We start from the raw sequence: 24,054 nt of genomic DNA, 5'->3' as shown, positions 1-24,054 counted from the left end.
AGGCAGGCTGAGGGCCAAAGAGTATTGCCAACCCAGGGCCAGCGAAGGGGCAGGTAGGGCCTGGCCATGGGAGGGGTGTGCACTGACTCTTGATGCCGTCTCTCCGGGAAGGGCTTTTCCCAAGTCAAGAGGAGACCCGCTCAGGCCCTGGAGGATGGGGCCTGGGTCAGTGAGACCTTCCCCTTACTCCTCTGCTGGCGTCAGGTGCAGGCCCTTGGAAGGCAGGCTGTTCTGTGGTGGGGCCACTTCACATGCTCTGATGTGTCTAAGCATGTTCTTGGGTTATTTCTGTTCCTTTCTTGATAGCCAGTCTGCAGTGGCGTGGGGGGCCAGAGGTGCAAAAGCTCCTCCATGGCTCTATGACAACTATCAGTCCCCACTTTTGTTTTTTTGGCTGTCAGGTCTTAGTTGCAGCGTGCAGGATCTTTTTGGCTGTGACACGCGGGATCTAGTTCCCTCACCAGAGATCAAACCTGGGCCCCCTGCATTGGGAATGTGGAGTCTTACCCACTGAACCACCAGCAACGTCCCTCTCCATGTACTTTGTTTCAAGCCCCTGCTATTCAATCCAAAGACCACTCATACTCAAAAGCAGAAAACTCCACATTGTTTACGTGGGCCATGTCTAGTGGAGATGTGGCTGGAGAAATAGGTGGGGTCCTGACGTGCCACGAGCCTCTGCGCAGAGACTCGGAGGCAGGGGGCCATCAGCGCCACCTCCCCCACCCTGCCCCGAAGGCAAGGTCTGGTGCTCAGGGACGTCTGAGAGAGGGTCTCATGTCACCCTGTGGTCCTGAAATGCAGGAGGGCAGATCAGGCTGCTGTTCACCTTTGATACAGAGAAGCTCATTACTTCTAAAGAAGGCTGTCAGCCATAAACCCTCAGGTCGGGGGTCCCTTTGGAGAGGAGCCACATGAGCCTCGAGTGAGTCCTCACGTTTCAACTGGGGTTCCATGTCCCCAGCACGATTCCACATCTGAACTCAGCTGGGGAACGTTCTGGGCTGGTGGTCACCCTGCGGTGGCTTCTGAAGCTGTCACCACTGTCAGTTGGAAGGGCCCTGAAGCTGGGCAGGGTCCTCCCACACCAAGGCTCCCATCCCCATTCGGGCTCCGTCTCCACCCTGTGCCTCCCTGGAACCCCTCTCCCTCTGCTCTTTGATTTCTGCCCTCGCTCGACCACGTTTCCATGTGCCAGGCCATGACCTTACTGTTCCCCCAACCTTCTCCTTCTCTCTCCCATCTTCCATACTTGTCTTTCTAGTCACTTGGAATTTCCTGGCTTGGCGCGGGCTCAAAGCCTAAACTATGGACATAATGAAAAGTGGTGCATCAGACCAGCCGCCAGTTAAATAATGTTTGGGTTCTTGTCAGAATGTCACAGAGTACCCTGTCATTTTGTTTCAGCAACTTGTCCTTCTGAATGCACAGTTCGCCTTATGGCATGCCAGCAGTAAAAATGTCACTTACAATAATTACTTTTTGGTGAAAATGCTTGCTGACTTCCTACCTTCAAGCTGTTTTTTACACAGTGGGGAGATAATAAGAAATGACTTTATCCTGACTGCTCAAATGAACACTAAATGGAATTTGGGTTATTATTACTGCAGATAGAGGGCTGGGTATGGAAATTTAAACAGTGGATCGTGTAAACTGCAGAGAGATTTGTCTCTGAAAATTATGGCGGGTGTGCATTTTCAATTGGCTTCCATTGAAAACTTAAGGCAGCTGTTGTTTGCCTGCTGTTTTTGGAATATAATATTTTTCATAATCCTTTTATAGTTCCTGAAAGCTCTGTGTATTTTAGGGGGCCTTGAGTCACTGTCTGTGCTTCCTGTATCTTACTATCCAGGCTTCTTTTCTGCAAGATTCGAAAATTAATCTTGGAAAATTAACCTTCCCCCCAAAATTAATCCATACAGATCATTTTTTAAATGTAACACCTTACTACTGGCATCAGAATTGGATTAGATGGTCTGTGTAGCTGGGCTTTTAAGGCAAATTACCCATTTTCAGTTGCCCCAATCCCACAGGCTGCAGACTCCTTGAAAGCACAGTCGGTGTCTAATTTCTCTTACCCCTTGGAATTTACCTGATGGTCCAGTTGTTAGGACTCAGCACTTTCACTGCTGGGGCCCCGGGTTCAATCCCCGGTCAGGGAAGTAACCTCCCGCAAGCTGTGTGGCTTGGCTAAAAGAAAACAAAAAAGTAAAAATAGCATCTCTTTTCCCTCTGCCAAGGAGAGTCCACAGCACAAAGCAGGAGCTTTAGAAACATTGGCGTGGGCGAGTGAAGGAATGGATGAAGGCAGACAGGCTGTTAGGACACTGCAGTGACTGACCGGTGGAGGCTTCCCACTCCCAAGCTGGTCATTTCCTTGCTCCACCCAAGTGACCTGGATCAAGTTTTCTGGTGCACGGTTTATATTCCCAGCACAGGAGCATCGTGGGAACTGAATGAGCCAGTGTGTAAATGCCCTTAGCACCCGGCTGCGTTCAGGTGAGGTTCTAAAGACGTCTGATTCCCTTCATCCCAGAGGTCGGTGGGCTTTGGAGGCCTGACCATCATGTTTCCTGAGGTGAGGTCAGAAACGTGGACACATGGAGTGTGGGTGGAGAAACCGTATTTTGCAGGCTGGCTGTCGCTCTGCCACGGACAGTCACACGAGTCCAGGGATCTGTGGGCACTGGCCCCACCCGTCCAGGAGGGCTGTTTAGAACACGGAGGGCATGACTCGTTCCTGGCTGTGTGGCTCTGGGCACGAGGTCTTGTCTCTGTCCAGGGAGGCCGCTGGATGTGTCTGCCGCTCTGTGTCAGGTCACGAGGATGAAAGTATCTATCAATAGTTCATTCCCGGGAGCCTCCACACAGGGAGGGCACGAGAAACGTTCTCTTGAGCGGTAACTCCTGTTACAGGCAGTGATAGAATCGGGTTTCTTTCTTTTTTTTTTTTTCTGAATTTACTTTTTAATGGGAGAATAATTGCTTTTCACTGTTGTGTTGGTTTCTTCTGTAAATCGTGAATCAGCTCTAAGTATATACACATATATTCCCTCCCTCTTGAGCCTCTCTCCCACCCACCCCCATCCCACCCCTCTAGGTCATCACAGAGCACCGACAGAATAGAGTTTCCTAACATCATGTTCCTCCTCACCCCAAGATGCTCCTGTTGCAATGCACCCCCTCTTGGAACTGCACCCCCACGCCCCGTAGCCCAGGTCACAACGTGGGACACACCTGTTCTTGCTCAGCCCTCTCAGCACGTCTACCGGGCCCGCAGTCCTGGTGACCCGATCTCCTGAACTTTTCCTGAACCTGTGTCTCCCCACCCCTCGGCCCACCCTCCTGGGGCCCCATCCACACTCCCCCTCGGCCTCCCAGCCCCAGCCATGCTGTGCGTAAGTCCATTCTCTGTACTGAAGCAGCAGTGACCTAGCTTACTTTCTTACTCTTTGATGTTAGGTCTATGATATTTCAAACAAATTACAGAACAACCCAGTGAATGTCCATCACCCAACTTTAACCCTAACTTTTGATCATCATTCAATCCTATATTTTTAAAGTAAATGAAGCATCTGCCTCTCCTAGTCTCATTCCTCCCAGAAGTCAGCTGCCGTTGGTCCTGGATGTGCACTCTGTCTTGCCTGGACCTGATTTCATCCACTCGGCACGTGTCTGACTCACACAGCGCGTGCAGGCACTCAACCTGTGTACCAGCGTTGTCATCTGTTTGGTTCCACGCCTCAATCTGTGGGCTCACCATTATGCTTCTGTGCCATCCGGACCTTCTCACTGCTAGAGGGTTTTCATGACTTTTTTTTTTTTGGTTTGTTTTTTGTTTTTGGCCATGTCACATGATTTGCAGGATCTTAGTTCTCCAGCCAGGGATGAAACCAGTGCCCTGGGCAATGAAAGCCTAGAGTCCTCACCACTGGAAGGCCAGGGAATTCCCTTCGCTGCTGTTTATAGCACATGGTGGATAGTAGGAATGTGCCCTGGCTCCCAACTGCACAAAAATTAAAACAGACACCTCAGCCAATTCAAAGGCCCTGCACAACCCAGCCCCTGGGGACCTCTCAAGGCCTCATATTCTCACTACACTCAATTTTACTGATGCCCCAAGCCTACCAGGTATCTGGAACAATCTGTCTCCCTTCCTTGTCGCTGCTACTCCTCCCACCTTTAGCTGGCTAATTCCTGCTCACGCCTGAAGTCCTGCCTGAAGTTACCCACCCAGGAGGTCTCTGACCCCCCCCTAACATCAGTGTCCCCACCCCGTGCCGTGTGCTGTGTCCCACTGGCCTGACTCAGCCGACTTGGTGAATAAGTAAAAGCATAATGCAGTGATGCGTCTTCATCCATGCTTCCTGCTGGGACTCTGTCCTAAGTGAGTTGATACTGAAGTGTAATCCACATACACTAAAACTCACTCTTCACTCATAGAAGTGTTCTATGCCTCTCACTAATCAAGGTGTAGGATAATTCCATCATCCTCACCAAATCCTCCCGTGCCCCTCTGTGGCCAGCTCCAACCCTTGACTCCCAGCAACACTGATCTGGAGACTTCCCTGGCGATCCAGTGGTTAAGACTCTGTGCCTCCACTGCAGGGGGCCCCAGGTTCGATCCCTGGTCAGGGAACTAAAATCCCACATACCACAACACACAGTGTGGCCAAAAATAAATAAATGTCTTTAAAAAATAATAATCTCAGGTGACTTGGCATAAACCAAACTCCCAGTCATCTTAAAAAAAGAAAAAAACACTGATCTGTTTTCTGTCCCTTTAATTTTACCTTCTCCGGAATGTCATCTGAATGGCATTGCACAAGATGTAGCTGTTGTCTCTCTCACCAGCATTGCAGTTGTGTGCCAGGAACTGTAGAAGAAACAGCAATAAATCTTAAGGAGATTCACGCTGCATTCAGAGGACCTTTATGTAGACAGATATGTTCCAGTACAACTCAGTAACTACTCTATTTTTTAACATCAGATTCGGATTTACTTAGTGCTCTGTGGCAAGTTCGTTCCTCATTACTACAACCCTGCCTGTATTTTTCAGATGAGGAAACCAAGATGTTCGAAGAACTTAAGAATCATATTCAAGTTGGCATCATGAGTTAGGAGAGGCAACCCCCATCCCAGGTTCAGTACCTTAGTGCCAAGCCCAGGGCTCCTCCATTTTTGTGTGTTTTTTTTTTTTTTTGCCTTGCTTAAATTATCTTTTAATTACAGAGAAGAGCACAAAATCTTGTTCTTTCAGAAAGTATCGTTTTCATCAGAGAGCTCAATTTGCTAATTTTTGGAAAAGAAAAGCAATATTTCTCCTTGTCTCTTGACTGTGTTTCTTGTTCTGTCAAGATAGTGAGTCATTGGGCACCCGTCCTCCTGCCACTGAGGGGCCCCCCACCCCCAGCCCCCTCACCAGAGGGTGATGGGAACTGCCTGATGGATCTGGTTTTGTGGTGCTGACCGAAAGTAGCTTTCTAGTCAAGCAAATGACTTTGCAGTGTGATGTTCTGAGCATATGGATTCGTGATGGGTCCAGGGGTCTGTTTTCTGTCGCCTCTTGTCCCTTTCACTCCAAAAAAACGTGGTCCAAATTCTGCTCTTGGCAACCAGAGACCGTAGTGGCACGGTGTGTGTGTGTGTGTGTGTGTGTGTGCCGGTGAGCAATTTAGACAGAGACTAAATTGTGTACAGCAGTTTAGACATAGACTCGGGGCAGAGGTGCAGATACCAGCCCAGTAAATTCCAAGGCCCAGTGGGGTTTTGACCTTGGTTGGGGAGGGGCGTGCCCTTGTCTGGAATCATAGTGGGGAGCACAGAGGGACACCAGTGATGTGCAGCACACACCTCTGGTCAGTTCTTCCAGGGGGTTTTCCTGGCAAAAAATGCAGGATGGCGAGTGGCTTTACTGAGGACACCTGAAAGAAAGAAACATGCCTCCACCCAGCTCTCCTGGGGACCCTCCGGCGCCCGAAAGGAAACAAGGGGCCAGTGCTTGGGAGGCAGCACCGGGCGGCGTGTTCTCCAGGCAGCCATTGTTCTGACCTTGCTGTGGGTTAAAGGACACCAACCTGAGAAGAAATCTGTTTATCATGTGGGGAATTCATGCCATCCTTGACAGTGTACAGTGAGCAAGATGGATGATCTGCCAAATTGGTCCCTCGCTTGGGTGAATCAGGGCAAATTTACAGTACAATTCCTCTGCTGCTTCAGATACAAAAATAACATTTGCCAGGTTTTATATCTAGTTGTACGATGACCTGGAGGTGAGCAGAGAGAAGAAATCCGATTTGTAGGATTCAGATCGCCTTCAAGATTTATATGGACCGTTTCTGCCGTTTACCTCTGCCTCTCTCACGTCTTTCACAAGCCAGTGTTTGTTTTTTTTATTTTTAACCTGATTTTCCGTGTTGAGCACACAGCTTTATGTGATGGTAGAACTCTGTACTGGTTGAGGACAATAGATGGGTTTATTGCCGTTGTTTTATTTGGGATTTTATCTTTCTAGGTATTTTTATAAAATATCTCTTGTACTTGGAATACACTTTCCATCCTCTTGAATTCAGAATAGGTTGTTATACTGGATATCGTATGTCCAGTGAAGGACACTCCAGGTATATGATCTGTTGAAATTCAGTTATTCCAGGATTTTCCCCCATGATCCAGTGATTGAGACTTCACCTCCCAATGTGGTGGGTGGGGGGGTGAGGCAGGGGTGGCTGGCCGGGTGAGATGCAGGTTTGGTCATTGATTGGGGAGCTCGGATCCCACATGCCCTGAAAAAAAACCCAAAACATAAAACAGAAACAATATTTTGACAAATTCAATAAAGACTTTTTTTTTTAATTGTCCACTTAAAAAAAATAAAATCTTTTTAAAAAAAAAAGGAATTCAGCTACTCCTCGGTGTTACATTTTCTTTAGTCGGTCCCGGGTATTTGGGGGCCGACATGTGCTGGTGTTCACTGCATGGCCCGGCCTCACACGCTGTTGTCTCTGGAGCCGCAGAGCCCACGTGACAGTGCCTGGCCTGGCCCCTCACCCGTGGTGCCGTGGGGTCTCACCATGTGCCCATGCCTGGTGGGGGGAGAAACTGCACCCAGACTCCAAGCCAAAGGCAGCTTTTACCCCGTGGGTAGGGCCTCAGTGCTCGGTCACTGTGCATCTTCTCTATGTTTGGAAATGAGGAACTGTGGAAGCCTTTATTCCTGGCACCCCTAACCGGAGTGGGCGTCAGGTTTTACAGGTTCTGCTAACAGAGGCCAGAAGGGACCCCTCGCCAAAAGAGCATGGTGCCCTCCCCCCACCAGGCACCTCCAACAAGACAGCCCCTTCTGAAGAAAGGAGAGCGTGGGGACCTGACTACCCACACCGGCCCTGTCTCTTCTGGTCTTAGTGACCACCTGGTGTAGACAGACGAGAGCTGGGCTTTCAGAATCCCATCCTGGGGTCTGACAGAGAGCGGGTGGGTGCTCCTCTTCCTTTGGTTCTCTCTGTGGTCACTGTGGAGCCCTCCGGGTCATCGTAAGAACGGACCTGGGGTCCCCGCTCAGCCGTAGGTCCCTGGGGGCCTGCAGCCAAGGCCTTAGGTCTCTTCTTCAAGGGTCTTCATCGCTGTGGTGACCACACATTGCAGACAACCCTCAATTAAAATATGTCCATTCACTTTGTGCTGGAAATTATGGATAAAATAAATACCCAAATTATAATATACTCAAGATGCTTCTGAATTATAGAATTAAGGGGTTCTGTGGGAAGGAAGTCATGACAGTGATTAATAGGGCACACTTTTTTTAATAGAATGCCCTTTATTGAGTCTTCAGAAAAATTCTGTTTAAACCCCTGCTTTTACTTCTTTCATTGTTATTATTTTTATTTTTTTAATACAGAAAGAAAATAAAAGGTTAATTCTCGGTCACAATTCATTTGGATCCATAGACTGCCATACTGTCTCCTTTTTAAACAGACGTCTACTTAATAATTCCTAGATAAGGAAAGGAGGTGCACAGAGGGAAAGACCGCCATTCTCAGCCTCGGGTTTCCATGTGCTCTCATTCCAGAAAGCACTCCAAAGACCTCTGCCAGCTGCAGCCCTGCACCTGAGTCACCCATGAGCTCCAGCGAGTCAGTGAAGAGTCTGACTGAACTGGTCCAGCAGCCCTGCCCCTCCATCGAAACGAGTAAGGATGGCAAACCTCCAGAACCCAGTGATCCTCCCGCCTCAGACTCCCAGCCTGCCACCCCACTGCCTCTCTCCGGACACTCAGCGCTCAGCATTCAAGAGCTGGTGGCCATGTCTCCAGAGCTGGACACCTACGGCATAACCAAGAGGGTCAAGGAGGTGTTGACCGACAACAACCTCGGTAAGTTCCCTCCCCGGCTGCTAAGTCAAGAGGCGGCAGGCCGTTTCCTGTTGGGGGTTTTCAGGAGGAGTGGGTGGAAGGGGCCTCAGGCTGGGCCAGCCAAAGGGTTTAAATGTTCCCAGGCTATCTACGGGAACCTAAAATGTCCTACAGTTGTGAGCAGCAAGGATTCCTAAGCGTGTTAGAAGTCTAAGGTCAGCCCCAGCCCACCCCTGCACCCCCACTGGGACCTCTTGGAAGACAGGCATGCCGGCCAGAGTCTGACCACCAATTGCCCAAAGGCGCTCTAAATCCTGGGGGGTGAGGGGATGCAGAGTAAGGAAGAGTCAGCATGAGCCCAGCAGCTTCTGGTTGGTGTCTCTGACCCAAAGTGGGGACCAAATTAGCAGATTACAGATGAAGCAGGCAGCTTGGTCAAGACCCAGGCATCCTCTTAACATTTGACCTGGGATCTTGGCGTGTTCATGTTCATGTGTTAGTCTCTCAAAGTCATAGCAGAATGTGTGTGTGTGCATTTTAAAGGGTGAGGGTTAGTAGCTTTCATCATGCTCTCAAATGTATCTGTGACTCCCAAAATGACTGAGAGCCACTGCTATGAAACCTCTAAAAGTAATACACATAATTTTCTGAAAATAATCACTTGATTCCCCCCAACACCCGCCTCCCACTACAACGGGGTGGATCAAGCAAATAATAACTAGTTGTTCATATATGTCACTTTCCTGAACATAACAAGCTCCTTGGAATGAAATGAGATTGACTTGCCAGATTAGAATTAAGTAAAATTTATTTAAAACAACCACAGTAACAACAACAAATGGTAAGGGGACTTCCCTGGTGGCCCAGTGGTTAAGAATCTGCCTTTTGGTGCAGGAGACTTGAGTTCAATTTCTCGTCAGGGAACTAATATCCCACACGTGCCGCAACGAAGACCCAGAGCAGCCAAACTTTTTTTTAATCTTTTAATAAAAAAAAATTTTTTTTAATGGTAAGGCCCTGGGATGTTTATAGGCTAAACTGAGAGTTTGAAAAGCAGAAAAACCTCAGATTTCCAAAATCAGTAAATGTTGGGGTTGGTAAAAATGTTAGGCTCAGTTAAAATGACTGATATCAAAAAAAACTTATTTTCTCAAATCCAAAACTTTGCATGCAGTAAACTTTTACTTGGAGCCCCACTACTTAGAAGGCAGTGCTCTTTTAGCTACCCTGTGAGTGCGGTCGGGGGTGTTCCCCTCTCACAGATGGAGGCTGTAAGCTGAAGGGGGAATAAGCCAATCATCAGGGTCACCCTCAGGCTTCCCAGGTGCCTCAGTGGTGAAGAGTCCGCCTGCCAAGGCAGGAGACCTGGGTTCGATCCCTGGGTCAGGAAGATCCCCTGGAAAAGGAAATGGCAACCCACTCCAGTATTCCTGCCTGGAAAATCCCATGGACAGAGGAGCCTGGCGGACTACAGTCTGTGGGATCGCAGAGTCGGACACGAGTGAGCACGCACGCTGGGTCACCCCACACTGAGGGGCAGAGCCAGTGTCATGGTCCGGAGGCTTTATGGTACCAGACACCAGCCTCTGATCCCAGTCTCCACGTCCACTCAGAGTCCAGTGCCTTTCAGTCCTCCTGTCAGGTCCTTCCAGTTGTGCCTGGTCCTCGTTTGTGCCTTTCAAAGTGCTGGCCCCTCTTCACCTGCAACTGAATGGCTCTCAGAAGAGAAATCTTCCTTTCAAGCCTCTGATGAACACTGCAGACCTAACGCCACTGTGCTCTCCAGAGCGCAGTACCCTCTGATCAGCCCAGGGAGCAGGCTACTTGAACTGCAGGGACAGACTTCAGAGCTGGAAATGGCCTGCTTGTCAGGAAAATAAAGCTGAGGAGCTATTTCTCCTTCTCTTTCCTGCTGTGACCTTGGGTCAAGTGGCCTGTTTTCTCAGCAAGCCCCGATAACCTTGCTAATCGTGAAAGGAGCCGGTGCAGACGGCCCGGTTTGAGGCTCTGAAAGAGAGGTCACCCCGTGAGCTACTTAACCTCCTGAGCTCGGGTTTGGGATTAGCCACCTCTGATAGACGCAGCAGGTGTTGTGCGGGCCTTGGTTCATCCAAAACCCAAAAACTCTTTCTTAGAGAAACCTTGTGCGTAAGCAGAATGCAAGAGGAATACTGACTCCATCACCCATGGAGGTTGTTGGCAAGTCTGGTTGAGGAAGTGCTTCTAAGAAGCGCTTGCTCAGGACTTCCTCAGTGGTCCAGTGGTTAAGACTCAGAGTTCCCAATGCAGGGACATGTGTTAGATGCCTCGTTGGGGATCTAAGATCCTGCATGCCACATAGCTTAGCCAAAAAAAAAAAAAAAAAACTGCTTTTGCTAAACCCAGAACTGATAAGATTCTGGGTCTCAAACCCCCGTTTCTGATTTCACTCTGACCTACTTGTCCTGCCAGCTTCCTGAGTCTCAGCAATGACACCTCTCCTGGTTCTGCTCTTTCTCCAGGTCAGCGCTTATTTGGGGAGACCATCCTGGGGCTCACCCAAGGCTCCGTCTCTGACCTCCTTGCTCGCCCCAAGCCCTGGCACAAGCTCAGTCTGAAGGGACGGGAGCCCTTTGTCCGGATGCAGCTGTGGCTGAATGACCCCAACAACGTGGAGAAGCTGATGGACATGAAACGGATGGAAAAGAAAGGTAACTCCCTGCCCCAGCCCCAGCCCATTGCTTTCTCATTTATAAACCCACTGTTGCTGTTAAAGCTTTCACACCGAGCTGATGAGGGACACTGATCCATGACCAAGGGGCTGTAAGGCAGGGTGAAGGATTTCTTGACAGTCATCTGCCGATGAGTACCTAAAAGGACTGGAGAGATTTGTGGGTTTTTTCTGCCTCAAGACCTGAACCCAGAGACATTTAGCACCAGAGGGTACTTTGATAATTCCTCAGTCGCCCTGGCGGCCAGTGTAGCTTTCTCTTCTTTGGGAGAGTAACGCCACTTGGTGTTGGCTCTTTTGTTTTGCTGGGTGGGTGGGGTATTGCAACATTTCATTGCACATGCACCATCATGGCAGGGCTTCCACATATTATCCTATCAAAGAGATCGTTTAAAAATGCATTTGTAGGGCTTCCCTCGTGGCTCAGTGGTAAAGAATCCACCTACCAATACTGGAGACAAGCATTTGATCTCCAATCTGGGACGATCCCACGTGCAATGGAGCAGCTAAGCCCTTGTGCCCCAACTACTGAGCCTGCACTGTAAGCCTGGGAGCCACAGCTACTGAAACCCACGTGCCCTAGAGCCTCTGCCCCGAAACAAGAGAAGCCACCACAGTGGGAAGCCCGTGCACCTGGAGAGTAGCCCCCACTCACTGAAACTAGAGAAAGACCCCACAGCAGAAACAAAGACCCAGCATCGCCAACAATAAATAAATAAAATTATTTTAAAAAAAAAAAAGATTAGCAAAAAGTATCCTATGAGAACCATTTGGCGTTATGAAGTTTACAGTAAGGAGCATTGTATGTTTTTGTTTTTAATGCATTTATAAAGAAGAAGACTAGCTCAGAGAAGTTAGCTGTCTCCATGAAGGCCGCCTACCTGGAGGATGGCAGAGCAAGTTCCTGCAGAACAGACCTCTCTCTTGCTATTATAGTCTCCAGGGCTTATAGAGGGTAAGGCCTCCCAGAGGACTGAGAGCAACTCCTTTCTCCAGACACATCGGAGCCCCCTCGATGCTGAGCACAGGCTACAAATCCGAAGGGGTCTCCTTGACGACAGAAAGGAACTCCTGCCCCGTCTCGTGGCTCACACTCCACGTGCCACCCCTTGAAAGGGACAGTCCTGGGTTGCCTGTACTGCTGCGAGCTCACTTGATGGCTGATAAACCCCTCAGGTGTGGAGAGTGGGCACCGGCTGCCGGTCTGGCCACAGGAAGCTGTGACCCTGCCCATCAGTGTCTGCAGGGGACCTCACCAGAGAGTGGGTGTCATGACCACCCATGGGACTGTGCTGACCCCATGCCTAGCACGCCTGAGCTGGGGGGTCAGGGGGGAGCCCAGGCTCCTACCCCCTGAACTCACCTCCAGCTGAAGCACCGCTGTCCTCACCAACCAGGAAAGGGCTCCAAGAAAACATGAGAATCTCTGATGCTGGCTCTGTGGAGCTGGGCTCCGAGAAGACGCAAGAGCCTCTGGTGCCAGTCCTCATGTGACCATAGAGCTTGCAGTTCCTAAGTGCCTCCTGTCTCCAGACGCTGTGCCGAGACTTCATTCAGCCCACGTCACTCCATCTCGTACAGATGTTGTTATCTAGGAAACATGAGGCTCCGGCATTATGAAACTTGCCTGATTTCCAGACTCTTGAAAGCCCCTTGAACAGTAAGGAGATCAAACCAGTCAATCCTAAGGGAAATCAACCCTGAATATTCATTGGAAGGGCCAATGCTGAAGCTGAATCTCCAGTACTTTGGCCACCTGATGCGAAGAGTAGACTCATTAGAAAAGATCCTGATGCTGGGAAAGATTGAGGGCAGGAGGAGAAGGGGACGACAAAGGATGAGATGTTTGGATGGCATCACCGACACAATGGACATGAATCTGAGCAAGCTCCAGGAGATGGTGAAGGACAGGGAAGCCTGGTGTGCTGCAGTCCATGGGGTCACAAAGAGTCAGACACGACTGAGCGACTGAACAACAAAACTTGGGCTGTCAGCCTTCACAGCCGATGCTCTGAGATTGTTCTGCTGCCCTGTGCCAAGTGCCAGCTACACTGGGACCACAAGCCCACACATCGGCTTCCATGCCAGCCAGGGCCATCCGGTGGACTCCTGCCCTACCTGCCCTCGATGGCCAACCAAGGCCCTGTCACAGGCTGCAGCCGCAGGCCAAGCTCCAGAGGCTTGGTGCTGTGTCAACCCCCCCCCCACCAAAAACTTTTTTATTTATTTATTTTTTTTTTTTTTACTTTTTCCTTTTTTATTCTGGGAAATTTCAGACATAAAAGTAGAGAGAATGGTATCATGAACCCAGTATATCCATTTCACGGTTTCAGCAACTCAGCAGAGCTTGCCTAGGCAGCTTTAAAGCTGTGCGTCCTCTGTCAGAAGGCAGCGCCCTCCCAACAGCCACCTCCTGAGCAGGAGCCCTGGGCCCACGGCTCCCTGCTGTGACCCTCCTCCTGGGCCAGCAGAGCGGGACCTGGGCGCCCCAGGCAGATCTCCAGGGGCCTCCCCGGCCACCGCCTGTCTCCTGCACAGGCTCTCAGCGCCATCTTGTGTCCCAGAAGGGTTACTGTTCCACTGGGGCCCAGGCCCCTCCGCATCCCAGTCCCTAAGCAGCTGGGCCTGCTGTCCTCTCGCCCGAGTGGGGCTGCTCACTGACCAGCCCCAGTGGGAGGCATCTGGCCCCTCGGATACAACAGTGGATGATCCCGGGCCCAGCACTTCCTGTGATTTCCATAGACTGTCGGTCACCCGCCCAACTTGAGGGGTCTGGTGGAACAGACCAGGCCCATTTCTTTCTGGCCTCTGACTCTTACCACATTCATTTTGGGGGGAGATTTGCTTCTCCGTTGTTTGAGTTCTAATCATAGAATGGCACCTTAAGTAACTTCCTAGCCTAAGTTCCTAATGTGTAACATGAAGAGAATACTTTCCAGCTGTAAGGATTAGAATGTACCTAGTATAACAACCAGTGTATAGAAGTGCTCAGTAATGAGAGTTATTAAAATAATTTGTATCCCTTTAAAATACATGAAAATAAGTTGTGCCCCCCGTCTAACCTAGATTAAAAATTCTGTACCAGGCAGTGCAGGCTACAGGATTCCCTTGGATGCCCTGCTCCCTCTCTTCCACGAAGCTCTGCTGCTTCTCCCTGTATCACGATCTTTTATTGCTCTCCTTCTTTCTTGTAAACTTCTCTATCTGCTCTAGTCTGCCCTCTGCTTTCTGTTCCCTTCATGAGACAGCCCTGAACCAACCTGTTCACACAGTTCCAAGCACATGCATGCACATACACACACAGCCTCAGCTAGCTGGGGGGCTGGACCCCCCTCCCTGAAGGCTACTGAGGGGCCCCACAGTCCTTTGTGACACTGCAGACCCGAGTGTCAGTGCTGCTGAAGCTCCCAGGCTTCCCGCAGTGCCCGTGGACACAGCCCAGCCCTGCTCCTGCACCCTGACCAGGGGGTGGGGGCACTGGCCACCATCCGGCCAGGTGGGGTGGGCGCAGGGCTGCCCAGAACAGACTCAGGTCAACCTCAGTTCTGACACTTACTAGCCGTGTGACCTCTGGCAAATCACTGAACCTCTCTAGGCTTCAGCTTTCCCGTCTGTAAATAGGGATGTCACTGGTCTCTCTCCTGTAGCATAACTGTGAAGATTAGATGATAGATGTTAGCCTCTGCTGCTGCTGCTGGCGGATACTGCTGTCCTGACCACTCCATGCTGTCTCAATTTAATAACACCTTTTCCTGTCCCACTGGGACTTCCCAGATCGCACTAGTGATAAAGAACCCGCCTGCCAATGCAGGAGACTTGGATTCAATCCCCGGGTTGGGAAGATCCCCTGGAGAATGAAATGGCAACCCACTCCAGTATTCTTGCCTGGGAAATCCCATGAACAGAGAAGCCGGGCGGGCAGCAGTCCATAGGGTCCCAAAGTCGGACACAACTGAGCTCACGCACACACACACACTCATATCCCATCAGTTTTTTTTGTTTGTTTGTTTTTTTCCATTTATTTTTATTAGTTGGAGGCTAATTACTTTACATCATTGCAGTGGTTTTTGTCATACATTGAAATGAATTAGCCATGGACCCATCAGTTTTAAGAAGTTTTAAGGAATATTCAAACCATATTCCAAACTAATTCACTAGCATGACCTCTGTGGAGGATTCATTTGGTCAAGAAGTCCAAACAGTTTTTAACCTGAAGCATAACCTCAGAGAGGAGCAGACGAAGCACAGACAGCCCTAGTAGAGCAGATAACTCAGAATCTAGGAATCACCCCCATTTACCGTGCAGCCCGCTCCGCACACCCCCAGGTGACAGTCGCACCCGAGTCCCTGAGCCTGCCCTCTGCCGGCTCCCCACTGCTGCTCCTAACCCTCATTCCACAGTGAAGACACATGAACAGCAATTGTCCTCCCCTCACCTCCGCCCAGCCTCTGTACCTTCCGGGGCGGGCTGAGAGACCCCCGCGCTCTGAGTTCTGCTCCAGCTGCTCCCCCACTCCTGGGCCAGGCCCCCCTCCTCCAAGATCTGAAAGTCCTACAGGCTTTCTCGGAGCTCCTTCTCTTCTCCTCCCCCAACTTCTCGCTCACTCCCTACATTTTTTCAAGACTGGCCCATGGATCACTCCCTTCCCCCACACCCACGTGCTGCCTCATCCAGGGGAATGTTATGACCCCTCTGACCTGTCCAGCACCCAAGCCTCAAGTAGTTTGACCTCCTCAACCCTTGGTTCCCCAGATTTCATCATCACCCATAACTGCTCTACCTCTCAAAGCTTAAATTCAGGTGCCTCCTCACTGATCACATTCCACTGTCCATCCCTCGTTCCACGTTTGTCTATTCATCCCAGTGACCCCGGATGGCCTCCCGAGCTTGGGTAACCCCTCCCAGGCTTCCCCCCAGCAGTGCACCCTCTCCTGCTCTCTCTCCTTCCCCAGACCCCCTGACCCCCACTGGCTGCGGTACCCCATCACACAGCTCTTCACTCTTAACCCTTCTGCAAGCCCCAGCCTGGGAGTGGCGCCCGGCCCGCCGTCTTCACACAGGATCAGCCTTGGCACCAGGGACCCACAGGGGTTGGTGCCACCTCAGATCCATCTCTCCCATTTCAGCAGGGTCCTCTGTGCTTCTCCTGGCCCCCACCATCCTTCCCCTCCACCCCCACCACCGTCTCCCACCCGCCTCTCTCCAAGACTCTGTTCCCAGCTCTTCAGAGCTGCCTTTCCTCCTGCCTTCGTACTTCATAAAGAAAACCGAGACCATCAACTCTCCCTACCTCAGTCCCTGTAAGTGCGTCTGGGTGTCCACCCCCCATTCCCCTCCCTCCCGCCCTCACCTGGAGCTCTCCATCTCCTCCCCTCTCAGCTTGGACACACATCAGCTCCCAGTCATCTTTTAAGGCCCACCGTCAACACTGAACTTCCCGTCTAGAAGCCATCCTGTGTCTCACTTTTCCTTTACAGCTCGGCTTCTTAGAATAGTAACTCCTGCCCACTACCTCCACTTTCTCACCTCCTGTTCACTACTAAACCCACTGAAGTCTGGCTTCTCCTCTTATAGCTCCACTGTATCTGCTCACCAAGGTCTCCAGTTTCGCCCTAATCACTCAGCACTAGGACATCCTGGATCCTTGTCGGACTTTGCTTTTTGCAGCACTGACTCGGGGACCCTCCCTCCCCACTCATCCCTTCCTCACCCATCTCCTGGTTGGCCTCCCGTCTCTCTGCATCCTTCATGGCTGCTTCTTCCTGCTTATACTCTGCATGTGGGTGTTTTCCAAGATTCCTTCTGTGCCCTTCTCTGTCTGTCAGTTCATCAAGGTCACTGACTTTACTACAAGTTCTATTCTAGTGGTTCCAGTTTCCTCTCTAGCCTAGACCATTCTGCTGAGCTTCACACCTGTCTTTCTAACTGCCTACAGACCATCTCATTGTGGATGACCCAGAGAGCCCTGAGACTCCACGTTTCCAATATGACCCCTCATCTTCTCCCCTTAATCTGCTCCTCCCGTGGTACCCAGTCCAGTGACACCAGCACCCACTTCACCTCCCACGCCTGAGGCCAGGGAGCCATCCCCAGCTCCATCTGCTCTGGTCCCTCACTCAGTCGGTCCCCAAGCCCCATCAGTTCTGCCCCTCACAGTGCAACCATCCGTGTGCTTTTCTCCAACCCCGTCACCACTACCTTCGTCTACATCTCTATCCTCCTTCCCTCCTCACTTAGCATCTTCCTCCCAGTGCTTCCCCCTCCCTCCGTCCTCCAAGCTGCTGCCAGGGCAGCCTTTCAGAAACAGAGAGCTCATCACCTCATTCCCTTTATTGAATCTTTGTGTCTCTTCCCCCTGCTTTCAAGGTACAGTCCAAATTTGCAGCCTCCCCTGGCTACCCATCTCTCCAGCTTTAGGTCCAACATCTCCACTCCCCCTGCTCTGCATGCACGCACCCACAGGACACACTCTGACCATGCCGTTTCCTACCTGTGTCTCTGCACACACTATTCCTGCTTTCTGGAGTGGCCTCCTACCGTCTTCTATCTCACTGCCAGTTTTTTTCTGGTTAATCCTTCTTTGTCCTTCAAGATTCAGTTCAAACATCATGCCCCCTGGTTGCCTCCCCCATGCCCTCACCAGGCAGGGCTGAGTACTCCCCTTCAGAGCCCCCCCCAGTGGGGTGCCTGTGTGCCCTCCCTTATCACACCCCGTTGGGGTCACCTCTCTATATACTCTTCGGTGTCCCTACTGAACCATGAGTCATGCAGGAACAGACAGGGACCTCCCGTTATAGCAGAGCAGGTCCTTGATGAGTGTGTATTGGGTTTCAGAACGGTTCTAGTCCAGGTGTTTTGAGATGTTCTCAGAAGAGCAGGGAGCTGCCACGATCCACGCAGAAGTAACCGGGAGTGAATGGTGTGCCGTGGCGCAGGGGTGTTGGGGGGCCTGGGCGGGTCTCCCCGCTGGGCCCGCCCCTCAGTCTGACGTCTCTCCCTCCCTCAGCCTACATGAAGCGGCGGCACAGCTCGGTCAGCGACAGCCAGCCCTGCGAGCCCCCATCCGTTGGCATCGACTACAGCCAGGGCGCCAGCCCCCAGCCCCAGCACCAGCTGAAGAAACCCCGAGTAGTGCTGGCCCCCGAAGAGAAAGAAGCTCTGAAACGAGCATATCAGCAAAAGCCATACCCGTCACCAAAAACCATCGAAGAGCTCGCCACCAAGCTCAACTTGAAAACCAGCACCGTCATCAACTGGTTCCACAACTACAGGTACGGCCCTGCCCTCGGCCTGCCAGCCGCAGCTCTGCCAGAGGCACGTCCGGCCCCCAGCGCGTGGCCAGTCCCCGCGCGGGGGGCATGCTGGGGCCTGAGACCTGGTGTCCAGTCAGCTAGCTGGCCTTTTCTTCTTACTGGCATCTTAAACTCCCAGAGATGGAGAGTCATGCAGGTAGAGACAGTCCATGTCTTCTGTAACCAGAAAAAGTCTCCTCTTAGTGCTGTCGTTTAAACAGTGTATGGGGCTTCCCCGGCAGTCCAGTGCTTAAGACTCTGTGCTTTCAGCAGGGAGTGCAGGTTCAATCCCTGGTTGGGGAACTAAGATCCACATGTTATGCAGCATGACCAAAAAAAAATAGTTGGAAAAAAAAGGGGAGAGTGTAGTCATTCTTGATTCCACAAGAGTGAGCGTGTATCTAGTGATTTTCTTATGCTTTCTCAAGGTCTTTTATAGTGTTGTTTTCCAAATTAGTTTGATTCATTTTGTAATTAAATAAATGAAGTAGTGTAAGACCCTTTCTTTGGGGAAAGTCATGAGTTCTTGAAGATTTATTGAGCATCTACTAGGTCCACAGACACTGAGCTATGTGTTTTAACTAGCACTGTATCAACTTGATCCTCACAACTATATAAGATACAGTCTTGTCCACATTTAATAGATGAGAACATAAAGCTCAGAGGGGTTAAATAACTTACCTGAGCAGGAAAGGGCCCGGCGCTCTCCTGTAGAAAAAGGAACAGGGTAAAATGTTTGGATTAGATAGTGGAAATCCACTGACAGGTAGTGAATTGTTGATCACCCATATAACCAAGACTCCCTGCTGCTAGAGACAGAATTCTCAGTGGTCTAATGGAGAATCAGGCCCACTGAATGCCGTGTACATGGCCATCTCAATTGCTGGTTCCTGTCAGAACATCATTTTTTCTCAGGCTCAGCAGAACTGGGGTAGGTGCTCCTGGCGATACCAAGGTGACAGGTGCTTGTGAAGAGCCAGTGTAGGTAAGCAGCAAGCCACAGAAGCTCACAGGCAGCCAGGGGCTGGAGGGAGGAGTTGCGTCTCAAAGTGGGCCCTGCCTCATCAGATAGGTTCTGCTGGAGTTTCTGACAGGGCCCAGCAAAACTTCCAGGTTCTGAACAAATTGGAAAATGCTTAAATATTAGATAGGAGCCAAAATAATACCTTTATCACCAACAAAGGCTATGTTAACAATAGCTTAGTGTGAGAGCCAAATTGACCTGCTGCTGCTGCTGCTGCTTAGTCGAGTCAGTTGTGTCTGACTCTGCGACCCCATGGACTGTACCCTGCCAGGCGCCTCTGTCCATGGGATTCACCAGGCAAGAGTACTGGAGTGGGTTGCCATGCTGTCCTCGAGGGGATCTTCCCAACCCAGGGATTGAACCCAGGTCTCTTGCATTGCAGTCAGATTCTTTACCACTAAGCCACCAGGGAAGCCCAATAGACCTGCTACCTGACTCTTAAAACCAAGCCAGTTTTTCCATCAAGGCAGCATTGGCCCCAGGCAGGCCTCACCATATGTGGACTGGCTCCCAAGAAGACAAAGAAAGTACATGAGCTGAGCACAACCAGCTTATTCACTCCTAAATTTACCGATCAGGTCAAAACAGAGGCAGAGAGAGGTCAGCAGTTGCAGGAGTGGAGCTCCCTCTACATGAAAGGAAACTTCAAGAGCAGTAAACAAGTACAGTGAAAGCAAGTGAATGGAAACGTGGGCAGAGGTTCCCCAGAGCCTCTCCTTGCCAGGTGTTATGCAATCCTGTTTTCACTTTCCAGACACAGAGGTACATTTGAATGTGCACTTTTGAGTCTTCTGCAAGTCACATCCAATTTAATGAAGTATGCTAACCCTGGACAGGAGAGCATGAAGCTGTAGATTGCTGAAAATCTGGGTAAAGGAGCTGTCAGTCACACAAAACATCTCCAAAGCCGTTTTGCCCCACCCTGCTGGGAGTCACCTTTTTCCCAGATCACCCTGCAGGCCCCAGTTGAGAGGCAGTCACTGCCTCCTGGCCAGGGCACACGCTCTCCAGGTTTCCCAGCTGGCCTCCTGACCCCCATGGAAATGCCATCACATGATGGTCAGCTGGTCATTGTGGAGATGCCTGATTTGAGCATTTAAACATATCCAACTATAAAGAGAAAAGGCGGAGATGGGAAGAAGAGCCATGGAACCTCAAAGCTTAGTCATGAGCCCAAATCCAGACCTAGAGTAGATAGATGCTCAATAAATGCTGTCAAATACACTCCACAACAAAGCAAGCTGGTAAGTCAAGTGGTAGAACCAAGGGCAGAGATCACTATCACCTGCAGAGATCTGGATGAATATCCTAGAAGTGATATGATGTGTGCAGGGTATTGAAAGAACTGAATTAGAGAAGAATTTTATAAGTCACAGAATAGGTTGAATAAGAAGTGGCATCAGGTCACTAGGAATGGCATAAAGCCCAAAGAACTGAAGTCCCTCCCCTAAGGCCACCCAAAAGAAAAGTGCAGAGATTCCGGCTGAGCCAGCCCTCTCTCCACGGCTTCAGCTCTTCCCTTAAATGCTCAGGACAGACCAGCTCACCTGGTAGGTCCCATAGCACTTCACATACGGATGAGCACACGGCAGCACTCAGCACACATCCCTGAATGTGTTTAATTCCTAAACAAGAAAGCAGTTTCTTTTTTTTTTAAATTTTATTTATTGCTTATTTATAGTTTTGGGATGGGCTTGGTCTTCGTTGTAGTGCACAGGCTCTTTGTTGCTGTCTGTGAGCTTTCTCTAGTTGTGATGTGTGGTCTCTAGTGCACCTGGGCTTCAGTAGTTGTGGTGTAGGGGGTTGGTTGCCCTACAGCATATGAGATCTTAGTTCCTGGACCAGGGATCAAACCTGTGTCCCCTGCATTGGCAGGCAGATTCTTAACCACTGGAGCACCAGGGAAATCCCTGTTGTTGTTTTTTTCAAGATATTTTTATTACTTTGTACTAAGAATTTTTTTAATAAAGATTAGAAATATAGGAAAACCTAAAACCATCTAGCAAAAATAGCTATATTTGACTATATGAAAGTAGAAAATGAAAGGATTCAAGATATCACAAAATCCCAAAACAAACACAAAAGACTAGGAAAAAGTAAGTATTTTACAATACATGTAATAGAGTGTTCCTTTGTCCATTTTTATAGGAATTGATTTTTAAAATCCTCCTGAACAATTAGTAAAGAATATGAATAGGCATTTCATAGGAAAAGAGATGGATGCTGCTAATATATGAAAAAATGATCAATTAGATTAAATAGTTTAGAAATCTAAAATAAAAACAACATTCCATCTTTTGTTACCACTTGGCAAAACTTTGAAAGTGTCCCAGTATCTGCTGAAGATGCAGAAAAGGGGCAGAAATACAGTATTTGTAGGGGAGTGGATTGTTACTGATAATTTAGACAGTGATTTTGCAGTTTCTATCAAAATTAAATAAGCACAGATCTTTTGGCCCAGACATCTCACTTTTGAGATTTTTATCCTAGAGAAATAATACACCAATTTTTAAGGACTTGTGGTCAAGAGGGCAGTTTCTTAGGTTCTTTCCGCAGGAGTTAAACAGAAGTTGATTTCATTTTTTCCGCACCACTCGAACCCTTAGGGAGTAAATGCTTGGAGTTGATTTTTACCCCCATCAAAAAATAAACAACACTTTACTTCCTCTTCTCCTTTTACCCTAAGGCCATCAGAAGTATTCTAAGGTGACCATTTACCCAGGAACACCAGAACAAACAGCCCAGGACACCTGGTCTCCTGGATAACAGGTCCACCCAGCAGAAACTCTTCCAAGCCCTAAAAGCCACAGCATCCTATCAGCCTTGCATAACTTGTCTGAAAACCAGATTCGCTTCTGGGACCTGGTCTTGCTAGACCAGAAGATAATCTTCCTCAGGGACACAGAGACTAATCTAGGCTGGGAAGGATGATGCCTCTTATCTGCTAAGCATGTAACATGTGCCAGGCCCTGAGCCAAGAGCTTTATAGATGTTATTTCATACTTCCTCCCACCTACAGTCGAATTCAGCACTGCCAGCCCCGTTTTATATGTCATATGTGTAAATGTTTAAATGTCATACATGTCAGTCTAGCCAGTGAGGGTCACAGCCTCGATCCCAGGTCTTAGACATGAAGTTATCCCTCCCCGTCCCTCAGCCCTTCTGTCTCAGCCTTGGCACTTATGACAAGGACTTTGTCATTCAAAAGGCAGCTGGGTGGTTAAAATAGAAAAATAGTTCCTTTTCTTTTTTTGGTCTACTTTGTGTCCTGTATTTAATATTTCATCATGGTGGTACATTGGTTAAGACCCCCGTCCTGCCACTGCAAGGGGGCGTGGGTTCTGTCCCTGATTGGGAAACTGAGATCCCACATGCCATGTGGCGTAACCCAAAAAAAAAAAAGAAAATGACAACAAAAAAACCCCAACATTTAATCATAACATCTCTGCAAGGAAGACACTATTCTCCATACTTTTCTGATAAGAAAACTGAAGCACAAAAAGCTTAAAGAACTTGTCCAAGTTTTGTAGCTAGTAATTGACAAGCCAGATTTCAAACCCAGTGTGAACCGATTTCAAATCCAGTTTGCCTGGTTCCAAAAAGCCTGTACTCCATTCTGGGCCAGGCTGCCCCTGGGACTTCCAGTTAGTCCATGATGGACCTGTGGCCTGGATCAGACCAAACCCTTAACTGCCCATCTAGCCTCCCCTACTCCCCCATCAGGGTGGAATGGGATTGAGTGTTCACCCTAGTGGGTGTTTTTTAGCTGTTAAGGGGCTTGAAATCCAGCAAAGTGTAGGTTCATCCTCCTAGCAAAGTGCCCATGGGAATTACCATTTCACAGGCTCCCAAAGTAGCCCCCAGGAAGGAGGAAAGTCTTCCGTTACCTCCTGGGAACTTCTGGGAGGGCTTCAGGACCTACCCCTGCAGCTTTGGTTCAGGGATCATCTTTAGGACAAGGGTCAAAGTTCACCCTATGTATGGAGCAAAAAACTGTAGCAGAATACCATGACCTGACTTGTGATATACTGGACTAAACTATAGCTGGATTCTCCCTGGCTCCAACCTCCCTACATCCAGCACAGGACCTGGCATACCATGGGTTCTCAAAAAATGTCACCTTTATTGAGTTAATACACACTGCGGAAAATATCTTCATGCACACTTGGGCTTTCTGCAGGCCCAGTTTCTGCAAGACACTGGACTTGGTGCTAATTTCCCTGAAGATGTTATCCACTAACAATTGGCTCATGATCAGAGGTTTTTAGGAAGAAACACCTAGAGAGACTTCTGATTGAACCCAGTACTGTGAGCATGTTAGAAAGAGAAGTTCTGACACAAAAGATTTAACAAAAGCCCTTTCATGACATTACAGGGCTCCAAAACAGGGAAGGCCTGGGCCCTTCTGTAGCTGTTTCCTTCGGACCTGACAAAGTAGTGAAGCACACTTTCCACTGTAGGCTGAACTCAGCTTTAATTAAAACATGGTGGATGTGTTGGAGCACATATTTGGCCTCCCTCCTGATTGGTCAAAAGTGACCCTTCCCTGGTCGTCTTTTAGAGGAGGGAATTAATTGAAATTTAATCACACAAATTGATATAATCCCACCTCAGCCTTGACCAGAGACACTGACGTGTGGCTCAGAGCTGGACACTGAAGATTTTCACTTTGGGCACTGT

The 24,054-nt window shown here is 49.5% G+C and overlaps 1 protein-coding gene and 1 non-coding gene across 9 annotated transcripts in view; both read left to right on the top strand.

The window, feature by feature from the left end:
• The window catches only part of CUX1 (cut like homeobox 1), a 348,366-nt gene that overhangs the window by 297,281 nt on the left and 27,031 nt on the right, over positions 1 to 24,054 (top strand). For 6 of the 8 annotated variants that reach the window (XM_070460255.1, XM_070460254.1, XM_070460258.1 and 3 more), the window contains 3 exons: positions 8,066 to 8,368; positions 10,849 to 11,037; positions 18,065 to 18,329. The exons of the other annotated variants lie outside the window; for them this stretch is intronic. In XM_070460255.1, the coding sequence (XP_070316356.1) occupies positions 8,066 to 8,368; positions 10,849 to 11,037; positions 18,065 to 18,329 (757 nt within the window). The remainder of the gene's footprint in view (positions 1 to 8,065; positions 8,369 to 10,848; positions 11,038 to 18,064; positions 18,330 to 24,054) is intronic. 8 annotated transcript variants of the gene reach the window in all.
• Positions 2,090 to 2,162, top strand: TRNAE-UUC (transfer RNA glutamic acid (anticodon UUC)). Its single transcript has one exon. It is a non-coding gene; the product is annotated as a tRNA-Glu (tRNA).

The sequence above is a fragment of the Odocoileus virginianus genome, chromosome 33 (genome assembly GCF_023699985.2).
Source record: "Odocoileus virginianus isolate 20LAN1187 ecotype Illinois chromosome 33, Ovbor_1.2, whole genome shotgun sequence".
Classification (NCBI taxonomy): domain Eukaryota; kingdom Metazoa; phylum Chordata; class Mammalia; order Artiodactyla; family Cervidae; genus Odocoileus; species Odocoileus virginianus.
Note: the sequence above shows the minus strand (reverse complement) of the source record. Positions and strands in the feature narration are given on the sequence as shown.